This window comes from Amphiura filiformis, chromosome 1 (genome assembly GCF_039555335.1).
Source record: "Amphiura filiformis chromosome 1, Afil_fr2py, whole genome shotgun sequence".
NCBI lineage: Eukaryota > Metazoa > Echinodermata > Ophiuroidea > Amphilepidida > Amphiuridae > Amphiura > Amphiura filiformis.
Window position 1 is genome coordinate 11,654,028 of NC_092628.1, and position 20,664 is coordinate 11,674,691.

At 37.5% G+C, this 20,664-nt stretch overlaps 1 protein-coding gene across 1 annotated transcript; it reads left to right on the top strand.

Moving 5' to 3' along the window:
- The first annotated feature begins 4,320 nt into the window (after positions 1–4,320).
- On the top strand, positions 4,321–5,424 carry LOC140155625 (somatostatin receptor type 5-like). The gene has a single exon (XM_072178545.1). It carries the CDS (start codon positions 4,321–4,323, stop codon positions 5,422–5,424), a length of 1,104 nt encoding a protein of 367 aa, XP_072034646.1.
- The last annotated feature ends 15,240 nt before the right edge of the window (positions 5,425–20,664 follow it).

Below are 20,664 nucleotides of genomic sequence, written 5' to 3' on the forward strand. Positions count from 1 at the left end.
CTTCTGTCCAAATTAGGCGCCTTTAAGGGGAAATTTCCCAAAATGCGCCCAATTCGTATAATTTGGGCAAAAGTCTGTCTCTGTTTTTAGCATCTCAATCTCACACTTTCTGAAAATGCACCCTAAACTGTGTAGTGGCACAGGCCTACTCCCGGGGGCCTACTCGTAATTATCGCCAAACAGGGAGAAAAAAACCCAGGACTAAAATACATCAAAATCATTAATTTCAGGAATATTCAAACAATCTTATGGAATGTTTAGGCACAAAAGAAATGTATTTTCTTAGCGATGTCAAATTTTAACTGTAATCATCTCGCGAGTGGGCAGTTTAAATTGAATTGAACAAGCTGATACTGTACACGAGAGGGGGGATCTGCGATAAAATGATTAAAATGCATTCCTCAGATGCCTTTCAATGTGATCCCCTCATGTCCTCTCTTGAGCGCACAGACGGATTCGTGTGCCGTGTAGACACTTTCTACTAAGGCTAAAACTTTGGCAGTTGTGGAATGCGTTTTTTGTTGTTCCTTTTTTTTAGATCTTTCAAAACTTAATTTTGAATTAAGATGTCATTTTCGAGTGTTCAAAAGTACACAGCATAAAACAGTCGTTGATTTACACATATGAAGTACAAATATCAATTGTTTTATACCTAAACAATGCGAGTATCGAATGAAGTAAATTTTCTTCCAAATATGTCTCGAGTTTTATGATTGTACGGCAAAAAATAAATTGCCGTTTCAGCTGACATATGTGATGCGATCTAGCAAAATCAGTCGGAACTCGGAAATATTGATTTTGAGATATAGCCAAACAAATGAAAAATTTCCCTTTGTTTCCTCTTGTTTTAGAAACTCTTTAATTGCTTATATCTTTGGAACTGGTTGTTCAATTTTAATGGGGTTTTCTGCAAAATCGTGCTTTGTTAATGCTTTTTACTAATCTATAAGAAACTGAAATTTTTTTATTGCCGAGTTCCGACTGATTTTGCTTGATCGCATCACATATGTTCTTTTTTTGTTTGGCCTAATGGATGGGCATCCCATGAGATTAATAGAAACGTTTTAATGCCGATTCCGCTCTTGTGTGGGTGCACCCACTGTACAGTAAAAATATTTTTCTCATACCACTCATGATAGTAACAATATTGCCTTGACTCTATTGTCTGTTAATAAGTACTCATGGGGCCCCTTTACGGCTCTGTGTGCTGCACATAATAGACTTCAACGTAAACATGCCAAGTTTTGAGATATTTTCTCAAAATATCAAGAGCTATCATAAGAACCACTGAACCAATACTAGGTTTGTTTGGACTCACTTTAATGCATTTTTCATGCTGATTCCAAATATTATAGTCATGAAAATTTACGGTTCTGATATTTCTGAATTTAAAAAATGTGCAGTCGAACCCGCTTGGAGAAAGTTAATAGCGATATTACTTTTTAAAACTTTTCCATATAAAAGTACGATACCCTTATTGCATCAGCAACTTAAAATAAATACTAATCATTTTATACAATTATTTTGATGGAATGTTTTCGAAGCACCAAATTCAAATGTTTTCTCCATACTATCGGTAAATATAATTCGTCATGTGAGTGGAAGAAAGTCGCAAGCTGTCTTTTGTCATTTAAAATTAATTGTACTGTTTTGTATCAAGCCTGAGAGTATCACCCTAGCAGGGCGCAAGACAATGCGAGACACAAATTAATATATTCGAGGATCGGAAATACCGATGCAAGCCCGAGAAATTATTATTTAAAAGACGTGTTTGGGGCTCCAGCAAACTGACATATCGAGGGTTGACAAACAGAAGGCCTTAACTCAAAAAGTGCCTTCTTGAGAAAAATGAGTAAAAATAATATTTTGGATTGAGCTGTAAGTATTATTGTGCTATAAATGCAATAGGAAGTTGAATTGAGTTAAGGCTTATGATTTTAAGAATCTGTGGGTATTACAGATTATTTTGGTACCAAAATCTCAAAATGGCCAAAAGTGAGTTAAGGCCTTCTGTTTGTCAACCCTCGATATGAAAATATTGAGAGAGAAAAAAAATCAGGACTCAGTGGGGCTTGAACCCCGATCAGTGGATTATACCGGTCCAGAGTCTTATCACTGTACTAGCTGAGTTCACAGTCGGTACTCGGGCAATCTCAACTTAAGTCCCCATGATAACGCTCTCATTGTGCCTCAGCTGCCAATTATATATATTAAATAATGAAGAAGGAGGCATGCTTCACCCTAGTAGGGCGTAAGACAATGCGAAACACAAATGTCGAGGATCGGAAATAAATGATGCAAGCCCGAGAAATTAGTATTGTTGTTATATACTAGCAGAAATCAAGCGTGTGCATAAGCGTGTGATGTGTCTTGTGTAAGAGATTGACTCTCTTGTATAGCCTTTGTATATCTGTCCAATTATGTGTACCGAAAAATGACGAACGAACATTTGCACCTTTCTTGGCAAATTACGTCACTGAACAAATTTTAATCTTTACCTAGAGCAGCCAGCGCACATAAAGGTTGAAAACAAGCTAGTGCATCTGGCCGGATTCGAGAAGGCGACCTTCGTAATACTAGCACGACGCTCTAACCAATTGAGCCACAGAGACACGTTGGAGAAGAGCGGGAAATTTAAATCTATAGACTAATCCAACGAGCCTAGTGATGGTCAGAATTTAGTCGACCATGACTGGGTCCCCGGCGCACCAAACTGGTGTTGTGACTGCCCAATTGGGTGGATTAAAGCCGCTTGTCTACGTGTAGCACTGGTGATAAAATGCAGTTTAAATCCCCGCCAAGGACGCATCATTTCATATTATAGGTGGGATATACCCGACGGGGACCCAGCTATGGCTGCCATTGAGGTGTAGAGGAATGCGTGAAATTGGATTCGTCTATAGGTATTAGGTTTGATAGATGTTCGTCGCATTTCTATCGGAAGGCATCATAACTGCATAATAAAGAAGTCACAGAGGGATGGAATTATAATACTTAGTTCTCTGGGTTAATAGCACGAATTTTAATCTTAACCCAGAGTAGCCAGCGCACATAAACGTTGAAAAAAAACCAGTGCATCTGGTCTGATTCGAACCGGCGACCCTCGTAATACTTGCACGATGGAGAAGAGCGGAAGATTTAAATCTATAGGTATTAGGCCAGAGAACTAAGTATTATATTTTCACCCCTATATGACTTTGTAAATTTCTTATAAAATATGCAGTTCTGATGCCTCCCGATTATGACCCGATAGGAATGCGACGAACATCTTTCGAACTAGTGATTACAAAGGTTGCCGCCCGGGGACGCGGCGCCGGTTCGAATCCGGCCAGATATACTGTTTTTTTTCAACGTTTACGTGCTTTGACTGTTCTGGGTAAAGATTAAAATTTGTTCACCCTATCAACCCAGAGAACTAAGTATTATACTTTTCATATTACGCAACAGTTGTAAAGTGCCAAATTGCTGCGATAAATATTTCTGCTGTAGAAATATAGTATATGTTATATTTTCGCTCGTAAGGGTACGAATATTGACATTTCTTGTCCGCCATGGTTATGTGTGACATATGCCTATTTTAGAAGCTTAAAATCAAAACGCATTATGATCAGTGGGCAAAAACTTTTATGTTATTGTTTATTGTTAAATCATTCAAGTTTGCGTATTTTTGTTCTTTTGTTTCCTTTTGCAGGTCAGACAGTGGAAGACAGTACAGCTTTGAGCAACAATGGACATCCTCAATACGAAGTCATCGAACACAATAACGATGGCTTATGTCGAGGAATTCGTACTGATCACTTTCACTGTTGTCGCCATTTCGATTCTCGCGTGTAGGATAACTGCTGGCATCTGTTTTGGCCTACAATTATATAATGAATTCTTGTACAACAACCAAGATGAAAACAATAACTGTGATGTTACTACAGCTTAAGCTCCTATATGTGTTCCATGTCACCATCGAGACACGCTACTACTGTGGTTAGAGTCCCTCACATGGCTCCCAGCGAGGGATTTGATTATACGGGCCAATTATTATACGAGGGCCTAGTGGTTCTCAATTCTTTATTCAATAATGAATTGTTTCAATTTTATTTCAATTTCAAAGGACTATACTATATAGCAAGCCTCGGACAACTCAACATCCCAATGGCAGGGTTGCCAAACCCGTGATTTGGTTGCCCAATTAGGCGACTTTGACAATTTACATTTTGTCCAATTTGTTGTAAATGATATGATTGCTGGTCGATATCAACATTCTTGAGATTGTTGCTGGGTTTTTTGTCTGCAGATTCTGCGGAGAAATCCTATTAACTAGTTAGGATGAAAGACTTTTCGGCATCATTCTCCGACTACCACGATGAGCATTCATTCCACAACCAAACTTATCATGCTTATGAGTACAACTCCAGAGTGATTGGAATTATTGGAACGGTTATGGGCATTTTATTCATGTGTGTGTCTGCATTGGGATTAATCGGTAATATATCCGTCCTCGATATCATCTTTAGGATCACTAAAATGAAAACAATAATAGACATACATGTTGTAAGTTTAAGTATATCAAATATTATGTTCATGATATCTGCGATATTTTTTGGAATACCAAGTTTTATGGAGTATATATGGGTGTTCGGAGAGGCCATGTGTCATATAGTATTTATAATAAACGACACACACCAGTTTTGTGTTATATTCAGCCTCACGGTTATGGCTATCGATAGATATGTAGTAATATGTCACAGGGAGATAGCGGTACGCTATAGAAGCATGACATTGGCAAAGTTCGTGACCATGTGTGTTTGGCTTGCTTCAATAGCCGCTGCAAGCCCTTTTATTTACGTTACCAGTTACAACAAAAAACAAAAAGCGTGCGGAGCAGACTTTAACGCCAAGTATTCCTTGGAATATGTAGAATTAGTTCAAAAAATGTATGTATTGTACGCTGCGATTCTCGGTTTTGTACTCCCGTTTTTGATTATAACTTTCTGTTATTCAAGCGTTGCCAGAAAGCTTAGAGTTGCCAACGCAAGACTGGGAACTCTCACATGTTCCCGCAAACTAAACCGCCTGGTCCGTTTCTTTATTCTGACATTCTTCATATGCAACTGTCCATTCTTTGTGGCACGATTATTACTCGCCTTTGTGCCATCATTTGCAAGCTGGACGTACAGTTTAATAGTTGCAGATCTTACCATGCTACTGAGTAACGCGAATAGCTTAATTAATCCGATATTGTATGGACTATTTGGCGCTCACATTAAAACGACTTTACGGGAATGGTATTCTTCTCATTTAAAATCACATGTCAGTGACACTGCGCAGGAGATGGGCGCTTTGCCGCACCAAGTGTGCCAAGCGGGCCAAGCGCTTTCGCCCAGACACGTGCGTCATGTGCACTTTGACCTAGAGGTTGATTCATTGTAACCTACAGAGATTATACACGAAGAGAGCAATAGTTACGTCGGCATTTATCGGTAAAAGTCCTGTGCGCATGTCATTTCCGTGGGGAAAAGCCCGAAATCGAACGACAATTTGCATCTTGCTTTAGCGTTTCAAAAGTTTGCGCTAGCCCAATACGCGGATTTAGGGTTTCTCTACCGGAAGTCAATTTGTGCCGAAATTCCTTCCCACAATGCAATAAGCGTTTTGCATAACAATAGATACAGTTCGGAGGTTAATCAATATTCTTTGTTATTCAATACGCATATTGCATTGTGGGAAGGAATTTCGGCACAAATTGACTTCCGGTAGAGAAACCCTAAATCCGCGTATTGGACGGAGTGTGCGCTAAATCCAGAATACATTGTGACCACCAGCCACAAATTTGAAAACGTATAACTATTATATTTAAAAACAGTATCCACATCCATTACATTTATATATTAATTCATATAAGAAAAGTCGCGATGAATAATTCATCAAAACGTCAAGTTTCATGCTGTACATTTGAATAATGCAGCAATAGAGAGATTGCGAAATGTACGTGAAACGCCAACCGCATGCTCCATTTTCATTGTCCTCATAATATTACCTTGCCAATGATATGATGTTGTCCGAGCAATATACCTGACCTTTAACATGGTTCTTTTGGAACGATTCCAGTAAAAGTCATGATGACTACTCACATTGTTAGTTGCGTTTCTCCACTACACTAGTGGTTTCATTGGCAACTCATCACATCTAACCGCTTCCTTTTATAGGCAAAAGGAACCGTTAAGGCCGTGATGAGTTGGTCAAAGATGTTGTTGAGTGAATAGGCCCCTCGTCCTTATTCAGAGTGCCTTTTCCTTTTGGGCGTATCCAGATGGCTTCTTTTAGCCATCTGGTGGTCTTGTCAGCTTCTCTGTCGATAAATTTTGAGTCCTGTCAACTGATAGAATGATTAGAAGAGGCAACGTAGTTGGTGATAGCTGACTTGTGAACGTCTGTGATAGATGATTTTCGGCTTGCACAGTGTATGGTTTTGTTTCAAGAATCTTATACTCCTGTAAATGAAATTCTAATAATGTTGCTTCATCCAATGATGAATCTTATACTCTTGTAAATAAAATTATTATTGCCAATTATGTTGCTTCATCCAATGATGAATCTTATACTCCTGTAAATGAAATTATTATTGCCAATTATGTTGCTTCATCCAATGATGAATCTTACACTCTTGCAAATGAAATTATTATTGCTAATTATGTTGCTTCATCCAATGATGAATCTTACACTCTTGCAAATGAAATCATTATTTCTAATTATGTTGCTTCATCCAATGATGAATCTTATACTCATGTAAATGAAATTATTATTGCCAATTATGTTGCTTCATCCAATGATGAATCTTATACTCCTGTAAATGAAATTATTATTGCTGATAATGTTGCTTCATCCAATGATGAATCTTATACTTTTGTAAATGAAATCATTATTGCCAATTATGTTGTTTCATCCAATGATGAATCTTATACTCCTGTAAATGAAATCATTATTGCTAATTATGTTGCTTCATCCAATGATGAATCTTATACTTTTGTAAATGAAATCATTATTGCCAATTATGTTGTTTCATCCAATGATGAATCTTATACTCCTGTAAATGAAATTATTATTGCTAATAATGTTGCTTCATCCAATGATGAATCTTATACTCTTGTAAATGAAATCATTATTGCTAATTATGTTGTTTCATCCAATGATGAATCTTACACTCCTGTAAATGAAATTGTTATTGCCAAGTATGTTGTTACATCCCATGATGAATCTTATACTTGTCTCAATGAAATCATTGCTAATAATGTTGTCTCATCCAATGATGAATCGTATACTCTCATCCAATGATGAATCTTATACTCTTGTAAATGAAATTATTGCTTATTATGTTGTTTCATCTAATGATGAATTTTATACTCTTGTAAATGAAATTATTGCTTATTATGTTGTTTCATCAAATGATGAATTTTATACTCTTGTAAATGAAATTATTGCTTATTATGTTGTTTCATCAAATGATGAATTTTATACTCTTGTAAATGAAATTATTGCTTATTATGTTGTTTCATCAAATGATGAATCTTATACTCCTGTAAATGAAATCATTATTGCTAATAATGTTGCTTCATCCAATGATGAATCTTATACTTTTGTAAATGAAATCATTATTGCCAATTATGTTGCTTCATCCAATGATGAATCTTATACTCCTGTAAATGAAATCATTATTGCTAATAATGTTGCTTCATCCAATGATGAATCTTATACTTTTGTCAATGAAATTGTTATTGCCAATTATGTTGTTACATCCAATGATGAATCTTATACTTGTCTCAATGAAATCATTGCTAATAATGTTGTCTCATCCAATGATGAATTTGGGGAATGAGGTTGGGAAATAATTCTTGAAGTATAGTGAATCTAGCATATTTTGGCGACAGAATAAGTTTGTGGTACAAATGCGCGCAAAATTGCCATATTGAAGCTAAACTGATGAAATGTGGTGCAAAAGTGGAATAAATGAGCTAAAATGGCCAAATATGGGGTCAGAAACCTTAGGCTTGTAAATTCTTACGCGTCTAAGATTCCATTGGTAAATAATAGAATACGCTTAAGATGATTACAATGCTAGTATGGCACTCCTGACGCGATGTAGTGTGTGTGTAGGGCGGTGCCTATTGCGAGTCTAAGATATCACGATCACATTGAAATGCATCCCAAGAAGCGTTATGCGGGATTATGATACTGTGCACAGGAAAATACGCACCACCTCACTACCGAACTTGAGGCGAATCGCATTGTAGTAGTCAGGCTTCCTAAGCCAGCAGGCAAGGGGGTGACACTAAATTCACGGTTGTTCTATTAGCAACGCAAAATCTATGAAACATTCAGCTGGTGTACTAGCTAGAAAGTGAGGCCAGTTATCGATCCGTTATAGCTCGTTATGAATAATTCATGTTCGACCCCTTGGATCATGTTAATTGAGTTTGGCAAATAACAACGTTGTTAGTTTTGCGAACTTTGCCTGTTCAATGAGAGTATAGCGCGCCCCCAATACATCTGGGCACAAACCAGGCGAAAACGATCCAGTTTAAAGAAATGGCGGACGGGTATTCCCATCAGGCACCAGTGATATGTTTTTTCAAAGAAAGACTACTAATTTGATATGAAATGACATTTTGCAATAGCAAAGTCAAAATTAGGACTTGCTGTCAATAATATGAAGGAAATATGTGACAGAGGCAGGGTGGGAAATACAAGTAGTATTTAAGTTACAATAACCTTTGATACCCGACCTGACCTTCCATCATGGCCCCATGATTCGTCTTATGTATTTCTATTATGCTCTCAAGTAAAATAAAATACCAATCTGCACTGAGCAGACAATGTTACTTGGCTCCCAGCATAAATTATTGATTTTATACGGAGGTAAAGAAATGCACAGTGTATGTGCATGATGTGCAAGCATACTCTAAATATTTACGGTAAATCTGAATAGTGGTCACATGTTGACATATCATGTGTTCGGGAAATCACGTGGCAACATTTTAAGATTTCAGGCTTGTTTACTAGTTAATTGCCATTTGTACTCTTTATTATTTATCTTTGTTAATTAACATATATTTTAAATGCTGATAAATCGTGGTTGGCTGCCAATGATATCTGTTCAATTCAATGTTTTATGAATATAATTCTACCACGCAGAGGGGGTCACGCAGCAGAATTTCACATCACCTGACTTAGCTAGATTTCGAAGCTCTGCTCTTCAAATTCATGTAACTTTCAAAGTTTATACATTTAATATATTTAATATGATACTAATTTTTGTTATAACCAACTGGTACACGAAATATACTAGCTTATTACCTATACAGAAAGGTGATTATCAGCCTTCACTCAGCAAATTGACATGCCCGGCATATGCAGCCATTCTCCGTCTGGATTACATGACTATCGCCCTCAATACGTCTGGGCACAAATTTAAATAACAATACGCTATTTACATATCAATGCGGCCTCATGCTAATTAAAGCTGCCCCATCCAGGAGTTCATCTATGCAGCAGGCTAACCCTACCAATGTGGATCAATTTTATTGATTTATCTTTCTAGGTGATGTACGATGTGAAATTATAAGCACTATTGTATACCCTATCCAATTTCACCATTACTGCGGTGTCCCCAATATAAAACTGCGATGTTCCGAGGTCGGGGGTTCCATCCATTTGTGTGCTATACAGAATCAATTATACCCGAGAATTGTACCGGGATTGTACCCAACAGTGATATTCGATACACAATCATGAGTATTGAATTACGAATTAAATCTCCGCTCTGGTACATCCGTGTTTCTGTCAATAGAGGGCCAAATACAGTAAACGCTTCTCGGATTGTGTATAGAACTAATTGGGCTTAAGCCTGATGACTCGCCATGCTTTGAGAAACCGGCCCAAATGGTTTGGCTCACATTGTTAATACAAGACAAGCTGTATGATTATATTATACAATACAGGCCTGTAAATAAGATGAAATACTATGTACTTTCATATGTGATTTTATTGAACATGTTGCCTTTGACACTATCGACCACAGTATTTTATTACATAAATTGGAACACTATGGCTTTAGATGAAACGTTTTAAAATGGTTTGAAGATTACCTACATAATAGAAAACAGTATGTGTATTACAATTTTTGTAAATCTGAATATAAAGATATAATAAGTGGAGTACCTCAAGGCTCCATCCTAGGCCCATTATTGTTCATTTTGTATGTTAATGATATCATAAATACTTCCACCATTCTAAAATGTGTCTTGTTTGCCGATGATACTACTATAACTGAGGACACGGTGGCTCAGTGGTTACGGCCTTGGACTCTGAGAGCTTGCTCGACGTGCGTGGGTTCGAGTCTCCGTCCCACCACCGTGTTGCGCCCTCGGGCAAGGCGCTTTGCCTCGCAAAGGTGCAATGGGAAGCTGTTAGGAGTAGTCACAGTCGTTGTACTGATGAACCCTGCGCCATTTGTAGGCAGCAAACGTGGTGTTGACATATTCTAATGACGGCAGAATAAATGTAAAGTGCTTTGAAGCTGTTTACAGCATAGAGCGCTATATAAATATCTACATTTATTTTATTTATTTAACTTATTCACATAAGGACATTGTGTCCAAATACGATTTTATCAACAATGAATTAAAAGAAGTTAATAATTGGTTTAAGGCTAATAAGCTATCAGTGAATGCAAGCAAGACTAATTATATGGTGCTTGGTACAAATCACAAAACATCACGCGTATTGTACAATGTTACCAATAATATTATATTAGATAATGTAATCCTGGAAAGGATGAATAAGACCAAATTTCTTGGAGTGACAATTGATGAGAATCTAACCTGGAAATTTCATATTAACAACATCTCAAAGAATATATCTAGGTGTTGGTGTAATAAACCAACTGAAACATTTTGTAAAAGATTTTCAAACTTCAAAAAAAGCCCTTAGAATGATATCGAATAGTCACTTTTTAAGTCACTCATCCCCTATTTTCAAGAATTACAAATTGATTAATGTTTATGATACTTATGATCTCGAATTAAGCACTTTTATGTACAAGTATAATGCCAATCAGTTACCAAACGCTGAAGATTCCAAGATCTGTCTAACAAAAACAGAGTTTGCTAACAAAACAATAAGAACTGCCGGGCCAAGAAAATGGCATTCGATTGACAAATGCGCCAAAACGGCTACATCAGTAAAAGTCTAAAACAAACCTTATGGAAATGTACACTTAATACCTCTTAGTTTGGGTTACTTCTTAATTGGGTTTTTTCTCCCTTTTAAAACAAATCGCTTAAAATTAACTGATCTCTTTGCATTTATACTATATTCACATATTCACAAAATGTCAGCTTTCTTGTGCGATATACGTGAGTATATGTTATGAAATCTTAATTTGTCTTACACTTATATTCTGCATGTTCTGCTTTTTTTCTGCTTAGTTGTACAAGAATATATGAAAGAGGGTGGGTGGGTGGGGGTGTTTGTATGTATGTAATTGTTTTTATTAGATAAATTAGGAAACTTAGGCTAAGGTTAAGGGGGTGTTTGTTCAGGCCTTTTTGGCCTTCTGAGCATCTCCTCATTCAAATGTGTATGTTTTTGTTGTTATTGTATTGTTGTATTTTGAATGAAATAAAGATTGATTGATTTGATAGCAAATCAGTACAGAAAATAGAAATGAGGAAATGCATTGTGGGAAGTGTGAGATATCTTCTCTGGGCTTACGGTTCATGAATAAAGGCATATGCCCGACAAGTATTGTCAAAATCTGCATCATGTGGTATACATCATGATCATAGTTTAATCACCTTGGTCTGGGCGGACATTTTAAAAATGAATTTAGAAGAGCAGCAACGACACCACTTGCATTACATTCCAGATGTTAAATCTACATCATATGCAAAATTTAAGGAAAAATAAACGAGGCCGTTTTATTTTAGGGCCATTTGTCTATAACTGGTCTTTTCATGTAGCCCTATGGAGAGAGTGCCCGTTGAGGGCGCTATAACCCCCATTTTAGGAACAAAAATGTGATTTAAAAAAAACGGCCTCGTGCGAATTTTCTAAAATTTTCAGAGTATGTAGTATGAACATGTCGAAATATAATCAAGTAGTTACCCTACCTGCTCTTCTCCGAAAAAATAAAAAGTCCTATACCTCAATGATAATGAAACCTAGGTGAATCATGTAGTATGATCACTGGACCAATCTCGTTACCTCCCCATAAGGTCAGGTCAGTTTGGCTAGATCAGTAAATCCACAAGGTCACGTCTGTTTGACCTCGCAAGAACACCTCATATGAATCCATCTTTATGCCAGTTAGTGTTGCCAATGCCATATAAGCAGTCAACACAAAGGCGTGGCGAACCAACAATCATGACAATCGACCTCCCAGCCCGCACCAGTCCTTGGTTTAAAAAAATGCCAACGGAGGAACTATAGCGCAATTTAGCGGGTTAACCGCATCGTTTGACAATGTTGTACCTTATTGTATAGACGAATCCAAATACACGCATTCCTACACCTGACTAGCAGCCTTTAGTTGGGTCCCCGTCGGCTACAATGCATCCAAAATGTGAAATGATTCGGCCTTGGCGGAAATTTTAAACTGCATTCCATCACCCGTTTTACACCTTCCGCGAAAACACAGGTAGACAAAAGAGAGAAGGTCGAGGAGGGTTAATAGAATAATACAATAGAGATAATTCCGCAGGTAATCCCGTCGCATCTATTCATAGATGTACAAATGGATGAACAAAAGGACTATGTATGAATAGATGCGACAGGATTACCTCTATTGTATATATTATTCTATTAACCCTCCTCGTCTTTGCATCTTCTCCAGGTGTTAGGCGGCTTTTATTTGCACAATCGGGCGCTCAAAACACCAGGTTGGTGCTAGCGGGAAACCAAAGATGGCCGACCAAATCCTGACCATGACTTGGCTCGTTGGATTCGTCTATAGCTTTTGTTCTCAATCGATCAAGATCCCAGTTGTAAAATTAACTGACACATCATGTTCATCCAGACATTCACATTAAGCACTATTCAACATGTGAATGGTATCTTTGATAGGCCTGATAATGGAGAGAAAGACGAACAGAGATTGAATACAGCTTCATCAGGATTTGTTTAATGAAATGATATAAATAATAAATAATAACTCATTACACCCTCTGCATTAAAGTTTAAACTGTCAAAGCTGAGCCTGAATTAGAATTAAATTACAAGTCCCATTAAGTGAAAAATACACTGAATCGAAACTATTGCCATGATTGTTGGCTCCAGTTCCCACCTCTGAAATCATTTAGGCATGTTTTTTTAAAGCAAAAATCAACCTAAGCTGTAAAATTTATCTTCTTATTACCGGGTCAATTTTAAAATCCAGGTTGCTAGAACTTTTTTGCTTTGACCTAAAATTAACCTGTGCTAAATCGGTATGTTGACCAACCGATGTATTTTCATAGGATCCTATACACGCTGGGAGGCATAATATACGCTGAAGCCCGGGTGAAGAAGCCAAAGGTTTTTATTGAAAAGCCCTATTGTCTTCTAACTTAACAGACGTGAGGTGTATCAAGTAATCCTACGTATGCTCTATCATTTACTGTGGGAGGTTAGCTTTCTAGTTTGTTATTTTAAATGGATAGGGCATACTGTTACTATTCTAAAGCTCTATACAAACCCAAGAAGAGAAAGATCTCCCCAAATTATATTGGCCCTTGCAATACTGATAGAAATGTGATTTCATGTGTATAACTCCCATTAAATCGGCACATGCTACTGTATATAGCCATGGCCATCTTGAATACTCATCACAATGACCAATTGCTGAATAGACAAGTGACTTGTGACTTGACTTGTGATTTGATTACTTGTGACTTGACTTGCAACTTTTTCAAAATGACTTGACTTACTTGTGAGTTAGACAAAGGACTTGTGACTTGTACTTGCCTTGCACAAAATGACTTGTTGCCATCTCTGCGAATGGGTCTGAAATGTCGAAAAGGGCTTGTATTGCAATAATGGCCCAATCAATAGAAAACAAAGGATTTCCCAGTACAAAATCTGAAAATGCCGACATTGCAGCCCTTTTGTGACGGCCAGAATAGCAAACGTGATTGTTTGAGGACACAAGGATTATGGTAAGCACATTGCTTATGTAACTTGTAGAAGTGTTTCTGTGAGGATACCCATGCAGATTACGGTAAGTAAAAATTGCTATTTTAAATATTGAAGAGCTTATTTGCAAACCGGGTTAAGTCACACACACATGTGTCTGATTTACCTGTGTGATATTGCTATGGGTCGTGATGCTATAGAAAATTTCAGTTGGATGCACCATTACAAAGCAAACAGTGGTTGGACGCACATGTATGAGGCCTTTGATTCCCAAATGGGAACAATAGTCTGCATATTGTTAACCAGCATTGATTATGCTAAATAATGGCTTGTTGATGGTACAAGTCATTGTTGCTAATGTCAAACTTGTCAAAGTATTGTGATCGTATCACTCAAGTAAATGAGAAACTTGTGGTTGTGGACTTAACACGGTTTGGAAATAAGCTCTTCAATTGAAGAGCTTGGTTGCAAAACCCTTACAAAAGCAGTTTTAGCGGGATGCTCATCATACCCAAGCATCCCGCTAAAAACTGCATTTGTTAAACCCCTTATATCAGTAATTTTTTGATGATTTTTGATGTTGCCTCAAAGATGTTAGGGTTTTGCAACCAAGCTCTTCAATTATTGTTAAAATGTTTCTGTGATAGTACCCAGGAATATTGCTATGTAAAACTAACCGTACGCCCAATCTGGATGACCTTCACAAACACTTTGCAATTTACTTAAAAATATACAGAGTCTTCCCAAAATGTTAATATACTTTGTCTTTGGATTTAAGTTAGCCCGTCCGACGGATGAACTGAAATGTTGCCACTATATACATAGTAGTGGTGTACCGACTGCCGAAATATTAGGACAAAATTGATAAATGTGTGATGTTTATCGTCCATATGGGCTTTTCAGGCAACAACCACTTATTTTGGCCCATTTCAGCATTGAGATTGGACATTTTTCCACGTACACGTCCCGGTAAAGTCATTCTGGTAGCAAGTCAGTTGGACGATTTTGCAATTTTGCCCACCTTAGAAATTTTGTCCACTGATAACTAGACACAAATACAGCGCCCGAGGACCGATACATCAAAAGCAAAGTTACACATAAAATATATGGATAGCTTACTTTTGATGCATCCTTTCCAGTGGACTAGTTGCTTTTGGGCTGAATTTTTTACACACTGTGCGGTGCTGTGTAAATTGCAAAAGTGCTTCTGCGACTGCGAGGACACCCAGATTACGGTAAGTTACCATTGATCACTATAATACAACAAGACTCGATTATGCGTCAATGATCAGGCATATCGCTTTGAAAATTACTTTATATTTCAAGCAATCACACTAGAAGACAACAAGACTCGTTTATGCGTCAAAGATCAAGCATATTACATTGGAAATTATTTTTTATTTCAGCAATCACCATAATACAACAATACTCATTTATGCGTCAAAGATCAAGCATATTGCGTTGAAAATTACTTTCAATTTCGGGCAATCACTATTTTGATACAACAAGACTTGTTTAGGCATATCGCGTTGAAAATTACTTTATATTTCGAGCAATCACATTATAATACATCAAGACTCGTTTATGCGTCGAGCAATGTGAACAAGACTCGTTTATGCATCAAAGATCAAGCATATTGCATTGAAAATTGCTTTTTTGGCTGAATTTTCCACACTGTGTACGGAATCGTGTAAATTGCAAAAGTGCTTCTGTGAGGACACACAGCCATACGGTAAGTTACCATTGATATGTAAATTGCAAAAATGTTTTTGTGTGGACACCCTCCGTGATTTATACGGTAAGTGTACATTGCTGTGTAAATTGAAAAGCGATCAATATTTCGAGCAATAACTATAATACAACAATACTCATTTATGCGTCAAAGATCAAGCATATCATGTTGAAAATTACATTCTATTTCAAGCAATCACTAAAATATAACAATACTCATTTATGCGTCAAAGATCAGACATATCGCGTTGAAAATTACTTTCTTTTTCGAGCAATCACTAAAATACAACAAAACTCATTTATGCGTCAAAGATCAAGCATATCGCGTTGAAAATTATTACTTTCTATTTCGAGCAATCACTAAAATACAACAAGACTCGTTTATGCCTCAAAGATCAAGAATATCGCGTTGAAATGTACTTTCTATTCCGTGCAATCACTAAAATATAACAAGACTCGTTTATGCGTCAAAGATCAAGCATATCGCGTTGAAAATTACTTTCTATTCCGTGTAATCACTAAAATATAACAAGACTCGTTTATGCGTCAAAGATCAAGCATATCGCGTTGAAAATTACTTTCTATTTCGAGCAATCGCTACAATACAACAAGACTCGTTTATGCGTCATAGATGTGATGTGATGATGTGACAGGATTAACTACAATAGCAATAGGTTAAAACAATTTTTGAATATATCGCATTGGACTACGTTCACGCGGTACCTGATCACTCGCACCTGTAAGATTAGTATCTTTGAAAAGAGCGGTATTGTATTCAATCTTTGATTGCAGGTGATGGGTGCAACATGCTTGTAGTGTAAGGAGATATATTCAAAAATAATTGTTTTAACATATTGCTATGGTAATGGAAAAATTAATGATCAGATTGTCCTGCATATTCTTGAAAAATCGTCCATATAACTTATCAGGCTAAAATTAATATTATTCCATAATATAAACCTAATGTAACTTAGTAGCGTTCGCATCCAAATTACATGAGCTAAGGTTACTTCATGTTCCAGTTCTAAAAGACGTTTTTTTGTCACTTTTTTTACTTAACCGCCTACTATAGAGGGAAATAGGCATTAACATCCATTGCAAGCCGCGTATCTTCGCATCCAAAAGGCATTGCAACATGCTCACTTTAGTTACGGTGGTCCCAGCGTAAGTCACTTTTAGTGACTCACAAATCACATGTCAGTGTTTGTTTCGAAATCGGTTAAGCGGTTCAGATGAACATGTTTACAACGACTGTACAGAAGTAGATGGTTCCGTAACCCTTTGTCCACTACTTATGGTACTTAAACTGTTGTCATGACTCGCATTATTCTTATTTCTTCCATTACCATAATTACAGCAGAACACCTCCTTTAGCGCATCGCGCATAGCATGTCTGTAATGGCTGCTACCCGCCATAAACAAATAGGGATTAACAATGGAGTTGAATATGGCAATCATAGCCCTGGCAGCAGAAGTAATCAGCGCGCCTCTCTTCAGCAGGTCAAATTTTGAACCAGCTCCTTCAAAAATTACATCAACTTGAAAAATACTCAATGGTGTTTGGCAGATAAAGAAGACGACGCTATTGATTACCAGAGTGCGAGTGACTTGCATCTTAATCTTTTCAATTTGGTTCCTATTTGCACGGCGACGCCACAATGAGAGTATTGTCAGAAGGAAAAGGATACAGTTAATGGCAAGCAAGGTAAAGTAGAGTAAAAGTGTCAGAAAACCTCCCACAGTAGCGCCTATTTTATTTTGGATAGTACAGATACTGGTAACAGTGGGTAAATGTTGGTAATCAGAGTTATCGGGCCATCGTAGGCAAAAATCTCTATACTTAAAACTTAAACTTGCAGATATCGTTGCTGATATTATGATGCATATAATCCAAACAGATGCAGCAATTTTATTGGCATGGATCTTGGCATTTATTGTTTTGTACTCTGTCGGTCACTATTTTGACTTAACTGCCTACTAGAGGGAAAGTTGGTATTAACATCCATTGCATGCAAGCCGCGTATCTTCGCATGCAAACGGCATTATAACATGCTCACTTTAGTTACGGTTGTCCCGGCGTAAGTCACTTTTAGTGACTCACAAATCACATGTCAGTGTTTGTTTCGAAATCGGTTAAGCGGTTCAGATGAACTTGTTTACAACGACTGTCCAGAAGTAGACGGTTCCGTAACCCTTTGTCCACTACTTATGGTACTTAAACTGTTGTCATGACTCGCATTATTCTTATTTCTTCCATTACCATGATTACAGCAGAACACCTCCTTCAGCGCATCGCGCATAGCATGTCTGTAATGACTGCTACCTGCCATAAACAAATAGGGATTAATGCAGAAGTTAAATATGGCAATCATAGCCCCGGCAGCAGAAGTAATCAGCGCGCCTCTCTTCAGCAGGTCAAATTTTGAACCAGCTCCTTCAAAAATTACATCAACTTGAAAAGTACTCAATGGTGTTTGGCAGATAAAGAAAACGACGCTATTGATTACCAGAGTGCGAGTGACTTGCATCTTGACCATTTCAATTTGGTTCCTATTTGCACGGCGACGCCACAATGAGAGTATTGTCAGAAGGAAAAGGATATGTACAGTTAATGGCAAGCAAGGTATAAGTAGAGTAAAAGTGTCAGAAAACCTCCCACAGTAGCGCCTATTTTATTTTGGATAGTACAGATACTGGTAACAGTGGGTAAATGTTGGTAATCAGAGCTATCGGGCCATCGTAGGCAAAAGTCTCTATACTTAAAACTTAAACCTGCAGATATCGTTGCTGATATTATGATGCATATAACCCAAACAGATGCAGCAATTTTATTGGCATGGATCTTGGCATTTATTGTTTTGTACTCTGTCGGTCCCTATTTTGACTTAACCGCCTACTAGTGAAGTTGGCATTGACATCCATTGCATGCAAGTCACGTATCTTCGCACGTAAAAGGCGTAACATGCTCACTTGATTTAGTTACGGTTGTCCCGGCGTATAAAAGTCAGTTTTTAGTGACTCAAAAATCACATAATCAGGGGATGTCAGTGTTTGTTTCGAAACCGGTTCAGCGGTTCAGACTATGAACTTGTTTACAGCGACTGTCCAGAAGTAGACGGTTCCGTAACCCTTTGTCCACTACTTATGGTACTTAAACTGTTGTCATGACTCGCATTATTCTTATTTCTTCCATTACCATGATTACAGCAGAACACCTCCTTTAGCGCATCGCGCATAGCATGCCTGTAATGGCTGCTACCAGCCATAAACAAATAGGGATTAACAATGGAGTTGAATATGGCAATCATAGCCCCGGCAGCAGAAGTAATCAGCGCGCCTCTCTTCAGCAGGTCAAATTTTGAACCAGCTCCTTCAAAAATTACATCAACTTGAAAAATACTCAATGGTGTTTGGCAGATAAAGAAGACGACGCTATTGATTACCAGAGTGCGAGTGACTTGCATCTTAATCTTTTCAATTTGGTTCCGATTTGCACGGCGACGCCACAATGAGAGTATTGTCAGAAGGAAAAGGATACAGTTAATGGCAAGCAAGGTAAAGTAGAGTAAAAGTGTCAGAAAACCTCCCACGGTAGCGCCTATTTTATTTTGGATAGTACAGATGCTGGTAACAGCAGGTAAATGTTGGTAATCAGAGTTATCGGGCCATCGTAGGCAAAAGTCTCTATACTTAAAACTTAAACCTGCAGATATCGTTGCTGATATTATGATGCATATAATCCAAACAGATGCTGCAATTTTATTGGCATGGATCTTGGCATTTATTGTTTTGTACTTTGTCGGCCTGCACATAGCTAGGTATCTCTCGTAAGATATGGTAGTTACGAATCCCAGAGAAGCTATAGGCCACAACCTGAAGTTAAATGTTAAAATAGTACACCATGTGTGTCCCAAAGAAGATCTTAGAAACGGAACGTCGAATCGAATCGGTGAAAAAGATCTAGCCATAATATTCCAAAACACATTTGTTACCAAAAATGCCATATCAGCTACTGCGAGATGTGAAACGAAAACATTCAAATTGGTACGCATCGTCTTGATACGATAAACCGCCAACAGAAACACACTATTGCCGACCAGTCCAAATGTGGCGAGAATTGGTGTGATGACAAAACTAAAAATAATTTCCATTTGATTCACAAGAAGTTCCGAAGCAGCTGCAGGATCGGATAGAAGCTTGGTAAACTCACAAACTGACTCAGAAGAGTTATTGAAATTCATGATTCACGGGTTCTTAGGATATATCAAAGCGTGGAATACTAAAGTGTCAGATTTGATTTCAGATATAGGCCTAGTTAAAAATGCTGTAAATGAATTTTTTAAAGAATAGAATAAGCCACAAAAATCAAGTTATGGTGCGTTATGGCTAAAGGTTAATTTAAATTGAGAAAACGCGACGCCTTGCTCAAAACCAGCTTTGTTAGCCCATCGCAGGTTCAAATTCTAAATACTGTCGAAAGTAGAAATAAAAAAGAAATTAGCAGAAGGCTGACAAGTTCAGAGTTATGACTCGATTATTTTTGAGACAGTTCCTACAAGCTTGTGTATTTTCGACGGATGCATATACTGGACTGAATGAAACGTTTCTAATAAATGTAGAAGCATCCTTTTATCACAGATTCTCAAGATTGTGTTGAGAATCTGTGCTTTTATGCAACAATGAAACTGATTTGTATTATCGGCTTATGTGATAACGATCGTTTTCTGGATAGATATCGCTATCGCTATCGCTCGATCACGGCGCCGGTGTATA

Bases quoted from the DNA above. Each gene is read 5' to 3' on its own strand.
- LOC140155625 (XM_072178545.1), top strand. From the start codon at position 4,321: ATGAAAGACTTTTCGGCATCATTCTCCGACTACCACGATGAGCATTCA.